General features: G+C 39.6%; 1 protein-coding gene across 2 annotated transcripts in view; it reads right to left on the reverse strand.

Moving 5' to 3' along the window:
- LOC101857952 (DNA replication ATP-dependent helicase/nuclease DNA2) overlaps positions 1-12427 on the reverse strand; it is a 41687-nt gene that overhangs the window by 5717 nt on the left and 23543 nt on the right. For both annotated transcript variants that reach the window (XM_013083643.2, XM_005100388.3), the window contains exons 18-28: positions 11304-11447; positions 9980-10105; positions 8909-8988; positions 7528-7580; positions 6876-6924; positions 5475-5590; positions 4806-4940; positions 3842-4038; positions 2745-2831; positions 1452-1560; positions 655-729 (exon numbers count right to left, since the gene is read on the reverse strand). In XM_013083643.2, the coding sequence (XP_012939097.1) occupies positions 655-729; positions 1452-1560; positions 2745-2831; positions 3842-4038; positions 4806-4940; positions 5475-5590; positions 6876-6924; positions 7528-7580; positions 8909-8988; positions 9980-10105; positions 11304-11447 (1171 nt within the window). The remainder of the gene's footprint in view (positions 1-654; positions 730-1451; positions 1561-2744; positions 2832-3841; positions 4039-4805; positions 4941-5474; positions 5591-6875; positions 6925-7527; positions 7581-8908; positions 8989-9979; positions 10106-11303; positions 11448-12427) is intronic.

Below are 12427 nucleotides of genomic sequence, written 5' to 3' on the forward strand. Positions count from 1 at the left end.
TATATATATATATATTATATATACATATACATACATACACCAAATCAGCACAAAATCACCCACTTTCGCCAGAAACGTGAAAACAATAGTATCACTAAAGACGTTAAAATAAGCACACCACATCAAGGCATCTAAATAAAACTTCTAGTGCCGAGAACACAACAAAGAACTTATATAGCAAAGTAATAGACACAAACCGATGGATCTGAATGTACGGTTAAGCATGACAACCTTTATCCTCCTGCACACCAAATGCATGCCTCAGCATGTTATGATGTAGATTTTTCTGTCTGCAGCAAGAAGATAGTGATAAGATGTGCTGCAATGAGTTCTTGGCCTTTGGCTCTGTAGGGTTAAGTAATTCACCACACAATCATTAGGATGCGGGAAATGGGGATAGAGAGGGGAGAAGGAAGAAAGGAACGATTATCTGGAAGGGAAAGACGTTGGCATAATCAGACAGCCACCGGAACAATCAGTATGGATACCTTGCGGGCTTTGGTGCTGGGGGGAACTGAGCACTTATGGACCTGTCCGGTGTGCAATGACGTCGTTGCCCAGGACAGGTAATACAGGTAAGTAATTCAGTCGCCCATATTCAAAGCCTACAACCTATAAGTAGACATTTTAGAGAAACAAAATTGAACAACTCACCCGATCTGTACTGAGGAAAACAACAGACTTTTCCATTTCACAGCTCAGAGCAGACTGCATCCATTCTGGCTTGGTCTGTAAAAGACAAAAAACTTCAATGTATCACCAGGGTCAACATTTTGACCAGTGTGTTGGAGGTAATATTAAGTGATCTGAAGGGGCATTCCTAGGACACAGACCTACCAGGCCATCATAAGTCACATTTCATAGAACCCCTCGGACAAATCTAGGAAATGATGTCAACAAAAAAAGATTTTTCCTGCCATTTCAAGCCTTGATTTGTCACGATTTTGATATGCTGAAGCAGAAGTAAGAGAGTGTCTCTTAAGACGTATCAACATAAGAGGGTGAGCAGGCCCACATGAAAAGATCCATTGAAGACAAAATAGACAGTGGTCATTTGAGAAGTTGTTGTTATAGATGCAAATTTGAGAAGTTGAAAAGTATATTGTAATGTTATTTGACATCAAAATGTATCAACCATCTTTTTGTCAAAGGGTTTCAATGTCAAATATTCAGACCACAAAATAATATTTTTCTGCTATGTCAGAACAGAAACAATCTTGAAAAATTGATAAAGTAAAAAAATCGAAGCAAATCTCCCCTCCCCCAAATCAAACAAACAAACAAACATAGAGAGAACTATATATACTTTGAAAACACGAAAGGTCAAATCTTTTCGTTCAGCTTGATGGCACATTTTTCTGCTCACTTAATTGGATCTAAAAGCAGGGATTTTTTTTAAAATCACCCCCCCCCCCCAAAAAAAAATACCCCTAGCCCAAAAAAGCACTTACTTTGAGGCTGTCCACAAGAGGAATGTCAAGTCTTTGCTCTGCAACGTCATCATTTCCACACTGGAGCTTTCCATTGTATACCAGATCGTTGCTCAGCTCCATGATTTTTCTGTCAGTATTTAAGACAGATAAGAAGACATTAACAGTGGTTTCCACCTAAGAACCAGGTCATCGGGATACAGACAAGGCATGGTGAAGCAGCTTGGTAACGTTTATTGCCCTAAGCTCAAACCGGGAGGGAAGGGGGTGTGAGTGTTTGTGTGTGTGTTTGTGTGTGTGTGTGTGTGTGTGTGTGCGTGCGTGCGTGTGTGTGTGTGTGTGTGTGTGTGTGCGTGCGTGTGTGTGAGGGGTTCAGATTTCTAATTTTAGACAGGTTCTTAGACAGGTAAATTATAGACAAAAATTCTGTTATATGTCAAGAGTGGGTTGTTAAGTTGAGACCACTGTACTTTATTGACCATTGTGTTTTCACCAGCTTCTTTGACACAAGTTATAAATGCAAGGCATCATATCAACGAATAACCTTCTCCCGCCCTCCCTCTCTCCTTACAGATAATATGTGAGGCAGCGTGGTGGAATCAGGCTCTCGTCAAAATTATCAAAGTGAAGAAACTTGCATTTTTCCATGGGTTTGTGAATTTTTATCAAATTTTTGTTTTTTTAGCTCAACACCTTTCATGCCCATTACAGAACTAATTTCTGAGTGGATTTTTCTGAAAAACGTTGATTAAAAGCACAAAAAATGTACCCATCGACTCTTAAGCAAAGGAAATAACAATCTTTGGCGGCCATTTTTTCTCTAATTTTACCTCTGAAAACAAATATCTCGACTAGTATTCAAGATAAATGGTTATTTTCTAAAATCCTAATAAAAACAAATGAACAAGCTTTAAGATGATACCAATAACTCTACATGCCCAAAAATTGACTAGAGCCTGATTCCACCACGCTGCTTCACATATAGCAACTCTACGAACTAACAAAAGGCACATATACATTACGAAATTATAACGAAACAAAAAGTGTGAAATATGTGGAAAACTTGCGAGGATGGAATCCTTCCAACACATAATTTGCTTTCAAATATTTTTACAACAATAGGATAGTCTCTTCGTAAAGCCTTTATGTTTCATTCTTTCAGTTTATTACTTTCTGATCCAGGCGCAGCACATCCCCACTAAAATGTTACTACCTGTCGTCCAGTCCAAATACGTGTAACAACTAATCTAAGAGACAAGACATAAGAATTACAGACATAAAAGATATTTTGCTCAAAGGAAGATATTAGCCTACCTGTTCATTCTGTACTGTAAGTGCAACTCAAAAGTGGCCCCTTGACTATCTAGTTTTGCGAACAAACTTTCACCCATTCCTAGAGAGCTGGAAAAGAAATAATTTCGTTTTTCATTATATCCAAATCAGGTTCACAGAAAACTTCTAAACAATTTCAAAAGTGGACGAACAAAAACACCCTGAAGACCTTTCAGAGGTCAGATTGTACGTCAATGAAAAGGAGAAAATCTGAGTCTACAGTTTTGAATTGGGTACACAATGGGTGTGAAAAATATGTCAATGTGTGTGTGTGTTTTTGGGAGTTTGGGAGTGTGCGGGTGTGCGTGTGTGGCAGGGGGGGAGCATCTGAGGGTGTGTGTGATACTGAGCAGTCTAGTCCGTGGTCATATATAACAATATAACAGCTGTGTGTGGAGGAATGGGAGCTGTCCATGGGTGTCAAGGAGATGTTAGTGGGTGAGTGGGAACTGTACAATCAGTGGGTGTGTGGAAACTGTACAATCCCTGGGTGTGTGGGAACTGTACAATCCCTGGGTGTGTGGGACAAGGAGATGTCAGTGGGTGTGTGGGAACTGTACAATCCCTGGGTGTGTGGGTACTGTACAATCCCTGGGTGTGTGGGAACTGTACAATCCCTGGGTGTGTGGGAACTGTACAATCCCTGGGTGTGTGGGACAAGGAGATGTCAGTGGGTGTGTGGGAACTGTACAATCCCTGGGTGTGTGGGAACCGTACAATCCTTGGGTGTGTGGGATAAGGAGATGTCAGTGGGTGTGTGGGAACTGTACAATCCCTGGGTGTGTGGGTACTGTACAATCCCTGGGTGTGTGGGAACTGTACAATCCCTGGGTGTGTGGGAACTGTACAATCCCTGGGTGTGTGGGACAAGGAGATGTCAGTGGGTGTGTGGGACAAGGAGATGTCAGTGGGTGTGTGGGACAAGGAGATGTCAGTGGGTGTGTGGGAACCGTACAATCCCTGGGTGTGTGGGACAAGGAGATGTCAGTGGGTGCGTGGGAACTGTACAATCATTGGGTGTGTGAGCTGGCCATGACTGTGTAGAACATGGAGCTGTCCACCCTCTATCGTTATTCTACCTGGCTGTTTTACTCTGCACCAGAGGCGGCAACTGTTGGGGATCTCCAACCAGAACGAACCGACGGCATCGGAAAAGCGGGCCCAAGCAGGCTGGCTGCAACACTTGAGACGCCTCGTCCACGATACACACGTCAAAGGTTCGCTGGTCAAACAGCGGGTGAGAGGAGGTGCCGAGACAAGTGGTTGCAACAATGTCCTGGAAAACGTTTGAATGAACTGGTAATAGTGATGAAAAAGTTAATATTTATGCACAGCACTCGCAATCCCATTGTGACTCAAAGCTCTTTACATTGCATTTAGCCAAATTAATACCTATTTTTTCTTCAAGACACACATGACTTTGCAAAAGTACAACCAACAAGCTCTTTTGTCCAACCCTGTCTCTTACTGCCTCTTTACTTCAGACGCACAATCACAGGCACACATATCTGTTTATAGACAATCACATGAGCACACAGAAATGCATACACACAATCACATACACACATCTGGACACACAAAAACAAGCACATATATCTGCACATGCACACACATACATCTGTAGACACATAATCAAATACACGCATATCTGAAGACACAGTCTCACACACACACACAGGCTTACCTTTGAGCAAAGAGAAGCACGTCCATATCATAAGTCATTTAGAGTTGAGAAAAAGTAGAATAGGCAGGCAGAAACAAGAGAGGTAAAGAAAAGAAAAGGGACCTGCAAACGGCACCCTCCTGGTAATACTATCTGCACACACAATACTGTAGAGACACAATTACATGCACACATTTCAGCAGGAACAAAAGTGGGAAGGCATGGATAGATAGTATCAGGAGACTAGAATAGGATAGGGAAAAGTGGAAAGTGTTTGTTCATGGCCTATACCCTGATGCAGGGAGAGATGGGTATTGATGCCGATGATTTCAGGAGGAAATGTGACCAAAAATCTACACTTGATAAAATCTTTAACTCACATAAGAGTCGTAGAAGTCTTTCAGCTTCTGCACAGAGTTGATGCTGGGAGATGAGGTAAGTATCTCGGCACAGTGAGGCAAAATGGAGGGATGAACTCGGCTCTGACGACCCACTCTCAGAAACGGGACCTCATCCTTGTGAAAGGAACACATCAAAGAGAATCTGTTTTACGGTTGAGTAATTTGCATTATGTGCGCTACTCAATGACGACTGAGGGTTTGCTTCACTCAGCATTTATGCATCATCCATTAAACTGCTGTCATCTTAATCATCTTTAGACATAAGTATTCCTTAATTCATTCATCAGTAAATCTGCAAATAGCAGTAACCTGAAAAGAAATAAAATCCCCAATTGTATTCTTCCATTTGAGCAACCCCTGCTAACCAAAAACTCTGTTATACCGAAGAAAATCCCGCAACCCCGCAGAATTCAGCCCAAGCAGGCTCCACTGTACATTTGAGGCAGGGGTAGACTCATAGCAACCTATGTGGAAAGCCTTAACAATTGGGTGACGGGGAAAGATCAGGATAACGTAGCTTTTTTGAGAACATCCAAGTGAAGGAACGAATGGAGAACCACTATCACTGATGTCTGTTGCAGATCTGGCACATATTGATGATGAATTTGACATAAAGCGAAAAATCCGAGACCCAGCAGCGCACTGTACCTGTTTGAGCTTGAGCAAGATGTTGTCCACTGCTGAGTGGGTGTAGCTGGTCAACAAAACTGACTGACCAAGGAGGCGAAGGATTTTCACGAGAGCAACAATAGTAGAAGTCTTGCCTGAGGAGACATGCAGGAACAGAGACTGTATTGATTCAATTGAATCATAGGGAAAGTCTTACAATATTTACAATGAAGGCCAAAGATTTTTACAAGTGAAATATTACCTTTACCGTAACCAGTATAGAGATATCCCGCTTAGTAAAGCAATTAGGTCTACCCAGACCTAAAGTGATCTGCTTCTTTGTCTCTGGCTTTAGATTGATTGGGGTCACTGTTATTGTCATCATGAATGTTATGATCTATATCAGACTCTGAAAAATAATTATCTTCATTAGCTACATGAGAAACCTTTGGGTGATTTGCTTAGCACCTATATGTGTGTGTGCCTGGAGAAAGGCCCCAGTTGTCAGCAAAGTTATATTTCAGCAACGGAATGAAAAGGCCAAAAAAAGTCTACCTTGTCGAAAATTTTGTTCCATCAGAAAGAGACGTTTGACCAAAGGATTTTATAATATTCTAAGTCTAAACATATTTTTATTAATTATTTTCGCAACATTTCTACTTCCCCAATGATTAAATATGTGCAAAGAAGTTAATGAGTCAACATACTACGGTTAAAGCTGTTTTTCTCCAAACTTTGTTTTTACACCCAGAGTTACAAAATGTGGCAAATCTTTAAAATTACTCAGGATGCTCGAGATATTGGAAAATTTAAAAATCAGTGTGCTCGGCATCGAATTTGCTACAAGAATATGCCCTTAATTGAATATCCAAAATTTCTGACAACTCGGACTTTTCTCCAGGCACACAAGTATATTTGCTTTACATTACTTGATGAATCCAATGCCATGGTCAGCTGTTTGTTTTGAAAAGCAGAATAAAAATACACAAAAGCATGCAGTAAACTGCTTTCAAATGTGTCATTTTTGGAGTACACACAGCCTTTTCTGACTTCCCATGATAAGCTGAACGGGATAAGATAGAAATTATCCTTCTAAGAACACACAAAAATACACAGTAAATGCTTTAAGTCAGTAGATGTGCCAACTTCTAAAGAAAAGTAACCAAGTGTTCTTGGCAATGCCTGCCTGACTTGAGATACAAGCTCACTGGGCCTATGCACAGTGCTAATAATAATAGTTGTAAAGTGCATTTGGCATGCTGGAAAACATGGATATGTGCTAAATAAATGCAGTTGTTATTACTATCATTATTATATTTATAATTATATCAATATTATTGTTATTGTTAATAATATTGTCAGTATTATAATTGTTGTTATTGTTATTAATATTGTTAATATTAATATTATCATTATTATTATTATTATTATTATGATTACCTGTCCCAGGGTAGCCTTTGATGAGTGCAAAATCCTTGGCCATCAGCACCTGAATAGGGAGAGAATGTTTGAATTGTCTGAGTGAACAGAAAGGCATCGCCACAATAATGGTTATGAAATGTTGGGAATGAGTAAGACAGACAGATAGAAACAATGGGAGTGAAAGAAAAGAAAGTAAGACCTACTAAATGAGTCCTCCAATCAACCACTGTTCATGAAGTGTTGGGATATAGTAAGACAAACAGACAGACAAATAACAGAGGGAAAGAAAAGTAGAACCTACCAACAATTATTATCTGTCAAACATGGGGTTGCAGCCAGTGAGCGGCTGTAACAAATTAGATCAATTTTTAAACAACAATTTTCTTTAAAATTGACTGAGAGGTTAAAGAATGGTACCAAAATGCTCAGAGGATATAGGCCTTTCATAAGGAACAAATAAATGTGGCACAGAGCTACTTTGAAAATTTAGTTTGTGGTACCTAATTTTAGTTACTATAAGCATAAACCAGAAAGCTGATCTCACTTTCAAAGAGAACACCAGACAGATGTATTAAAAACGCTACAAAATTTCTTCACCGGCTCATTGAAATACATACGTATCCGAAAATCAGAGGCACAAACACAATAACCAAAATAAATGGTAAAATACCTTCAACACTGCAGCTCTTTGTGGTTTGTTCAGGGATCTGAAAACAGATTTCACTGAAAAAAAAAGGGAAAGAAACAAACTTTACAGGTAAAACAAAACAGAGAAGTCAAAGTAATCGACATAAACCACTTAAGAGCAACGGTTGAACACAACGACCTTTTAGGAAGAAGACTAAAAAGGACACTTGTTGGAAATGATAACTAAATAGGACAATTAACTGAGCACTTATGGACCTGTTCGGTGTGCAATGACGTTGTTGCCCAGGACAGGTAATACAGGTAATACAGGTAAATAGGACAACACTGGGTTGACAAGAAACGATTGTGGATGGTCGGAGGGCGCTCTGATGTGGTTTGCTCCTTCTTTCATACCAAACATCTAGCTTCCTTACCCTCCGTCCTTTTTTGTGTTCGTTACTCTCTTGTAACACCTCTAATCTTCCACACTTATATATGACCTAAATGAGTTGCAAGTGCTGTAAGACTCTTACTAGAACCAAAACTAAGAATGCCTGAAAAAGACCGGTAGGTGTAAGAACTCGGTAGCAGAAAGTGAGCGGCTGTGTCAGTGTGGCCAACACCATCTGTGTCTGCACAGAGAAGGAACAAGTATTGTAATAATGCACATAATATTTGATAGCCTTGCTGGGTCAATTGTGAGGCAGCGTGGTGGAATCAGGCTCTCGTCAATTTTTGGGCATGTAGAGTCATTGGTATCATCTTAAAGCTTGTATACTTGTCTTTATTTGGATGAAAAAATATCCATTTATCTTGAACACAAGTCGAGATATTTGCGAAAGAATGAGGTGGGGGTCACCTGTTTTCAGTGGTAAAATTAGTGAGAAAATGGCGCCAAAGATTAGTTATTTACTTAGCTTAAAAGTCCGTGGTAACTGAAAATTTACATTTTTTGTGCCTTTAATCAACGTTTTTCAGAAAAATTCACACAGAAATGAGTTCTTTAATGGGCATGAAAGGTGTTGGGCCAAAAAACAAACATTTGATAAATATTCACAAACCTGAAGAAAAATGCAAGTTTCTTCACTTTCATTATTTTGACGAGAGCCTGATTCCACCACGCTGCCTCACAATTAGATTTGTCTTCTGTGAACTCTAAAAGAAATCCACAAGACAGATCTTCTGCCTTTGCTGGTTTCCAGTAGATCAAGATATCCTTCTTAAAAGGAAACACTTTCTCACAAGCAAAAACTTGATATGTAAATAAAAAATATTCCGGCATTAGAGCAGTAAATTACAAATTTTATCTGGGACAGAGAAAAGAAGCTAATATTTAATATGGTGGCTGAAAAATCACAAATAAGGACTTCACAATATACCTACCTTCTCGAGAACCACAGTCAAATAAATTATGATTGACTAACCTTTCAGAATGTGATTCTTTGGCAGTTGGAGCTGAAAAGCTGGCTTGTGTAGCTTAATTATGAGATTCCTCAGTTTCTCTCTGGAAAAAAACATAACAACAGTGCACTGCAGACACGCATTCTCCAGCAGTCATGCAAAGCAAGAAGCTAATTCAGCTGTTTGGCTTTATAAAAATGCGGGCACGGTTAGTGTACAGTTGCTAAACTAAAATCAGAGGAAAACTGATCAAGATGAAAATGGCATCTAATTTCAATCATAATGCTATCACAGCTGCTAATTTTTCAAAACCAAATTACAGACTCTACCCACAAGGAAGGTCAAACTGGTGCACATTAGACAAGCAACCCCCCCCCCCCTTTCCAAACTCTTCAGACTTTTCTGCATTCAAGCTATTCAAAAAAGACTTGAAACAAAGATGTCAGAAATGTAAAGCAAAAGATCTCTCTAATAAATTTATGTGTTTTTTCCACATTGTCATTTGCAAATCTGGTCAAGACAGTTCATTTTTTTTTTTTCTTCAGAATTGACAAGACTGTGGAGAGCAATACTAGAAAAAAAAACCAATACTTATTTTCCAATGCAAATACATACCCATTAATTTAGACCTTCAAAAACAAAGTAAATATGTTTTTTATATACTGGTTGGCAGTTATGTGCTATGCACCCAGTACCTCTTAACACACAACTTCCTGGATCAAATGACACAAGCCAACAGGTGTTATATCAACTTTAAAATGATCTTTCCCAAAAAATATAAGTCGATTGTGTTACCAAAAAAAGTATCTAAACCATTTTTATATAAAAGTATATAACTTGCGTGCACCTGCGGTGTGGCCTCCATCAAACCACACAGCAACATTAATTTTACTTTACCTTGATTTAACCCCCCCCCCCCCCCTCCAAAAGTCACGCATCTGAGGTACGGCTCCCTTGCAACACAGCAAAAACATTTAACTTTACCTTGATCTTCCCAAAAATAATTTAGTCATGAGCTTTACAACCCCCCCCCCCAAAAAAAAAAAACAACCCCAGCAACTACGTCATTTAAAAAATATAAATAACTTGCGTACGCCTGAGATGTGGCTTCCATCAAGCGACACAGGTTTGTGTGTAGGTGGCTGGACATGCTGAAGCTGTCGTTTCTGTCTAACCGGAACTTCATGTCCGTGTAGACCTGCGTGTCGTGTAGCTGGTCCCTGAAACAGGAATTGATGTTGAGAAAATTCTTGGTTTCTTTTGGTTAAGAGTTTTACGACACTTGCAACACAATAAGGTCATATAAGTGCTGAGGATTAGAGGTGTTGAAAGTGAGTAACAAAAACAAAAACGAAGAAGGAGAGTGGGTGGTTGGCGGGTGCTCTGGTGTGGTTTGCTTCTTCTTTCCTATCAAACGTCTATCGTCCTGATCTCTCCTCCTTCTATTTTGTGTTTGTTCCTCTCTTGTAACACCTCTAATCTTCGGCACTTATATGACCTTATTGTGTTGCAAGTGCCGTAAAACTCTTTACTAAAACTAAAAGAAGAAGGAGAGATCAGGACGATAAGATGTTTCATAGGAAAGAAGGAGCAAACCCCATCACAGCTCCCGCCAACCACCCACTGAGACAATTCTATGAGTTGAACAGAAGCACACCAATGACTTGCAAGTCTGAGTTTTAGTTTGTACCAAAAAAAAGAGGATCGACACAATAACAGTCATTTAGTGCAGGGATGAAGCAAGACAGACAGAATCAAGGGAGGGAAAGAAAAGAAGAAGTACCTACCAGTGGCACCCTCCAACCACAATTTACTTGAAAGAGTAAGACATTCGAAAATAAAACAAAAAAAGATGCACACAAGACCTGCTAACAACAGCTGCTAACCATAACCACAGGCTAAGCAGACAGAATGACAAAAATACAAGTGAACAAAATGACAGACAAATTAAAACTTTAATAATGAAGCAAAGATCCACGACATGAAGACAGACAAATACAAAGACAAACAAAGAAATGTGAATACAGAAAGAAAGAGAAAAAAAGAATAACTGAATACAGTAAGACACTAAAGTGATAATAATAGTATTAACAATACCCCCCGCCCCCTTCTTCAATAAACAGAGGTGCCAACTGACTATGAAAAAAAAAATCCAGAACTTTCAGAAGCCCGGAGAAACCCTCATGTGGGGACTCAAAATTTTGGAATCACAACGTCTAATCCATATCGTATCAAGGCTTTTCTTAGAGTCAGGCAGAATGCAATTTCAAAAATCGGGACTTTCCTATTTATCCGGTGAACAGGCAACTCTGAATAAACAATAGTATTGGATCCGATTCCTTGAACGGAGCCTAAAATAAATACATAAATCTATATCCTGTCAATTAATTTCCAGCAGACATGACAATAGTTACCAACCTGTCAACAACAACCTCAACCCGTGACTCAGATAGGGTTCTTATGAAGCCAGTAGCGAGTGCAATGTAGCGGCCATCCTCACTACTCACAACCACCATGTCATTGCTGACCAGTCCAACACTGTTCAGCGGCAGGCCAGAATGACTAGAAAAAACCCATTCAAAACAAATAAAAGATTATAATCTTTGCACAGAGCGTAAGACATTCAGTTGTTTTTCTCTCTTTAGGTTATTTTCTGTATTGAATAGTAGTTTGCTACGGACTCATTTCTCTGTTAATGTTGAAAATTAGTTACAATACTTTAACATTGAGGTACAGTGGAAACCAGATATAACAGGGATGGTGGGACCAGAGAAAAAGCCCTGTTTTATCAGATCCCTGTTAAATCAGAAATGCAAGGGAAGTAAGCATTTGTGAACTAACCAGCTGAATTTATTCATGGGTAGTTTCCCATGGCCTGCGCATGACACATTACGCGTGCGTGTAGCTAGGCTTCGGGTTACATCGAAGTCTGCAGCACACCGCAGCCCTCTCTCGCTTCAACATTGCGTGTGCTGGCAGTGGCGTGGCTTGCGTGGACTTGCTCCATCACTGTGTTACTCTCTTTCTCTCTCTTACTTTTTACACACTGTTAACGAGCCTTTGTCCCTGCTATAACCGATTGGGCTCCGATGTGGCCCTTTATTGCCGATAACTTTATAATAAATAGAGACAAAGAGTAGGAGAAAAACGGGGACTTTAAAAATCCCTGTTATTACCGGATCCCCGTTCCCCGTTATATATGGTTTCCACTGTATAAAAAGTCAGTGCAAAATGACATAAATTACAGGAATACTTGCACTTTAAAACAAAATTTTACATGTGTACAGTGATTTCCATATTGTACATCACAATTACGTCATATAAGTGCCAAAAATTATATGTTTTACAACAGAGTAACAAACACAAAAAAGAATACGTTTGATAGGAACGAAGGAACAAACCACACCAGAGAACCCGCCAACCACCAATGAAGCTTTGTGGCAAGTTATTTCTTTTAGGATGCCTGGCCTGGAGAGCCATTATTTATTAGGAAGGTTATTTTCCACAGTGTTTTCATAATATGTTCTAAATTTTCCAACTGA

This window comes from Aplysia californica, unplaced genomic scaffold (genome assembly GCF_000002075.1).
Source record: "Aplysia californica isolate F4 #8 unplaced genomic scaffold, AplCal3.0 scaffold00246, whole genome shotgun sequence".
NCBI lineage: Eukaryota > Metazoa > Mollusca > Gastropoda > Aplysiida > Aplysiidae > Aplysia > Aplysia californica.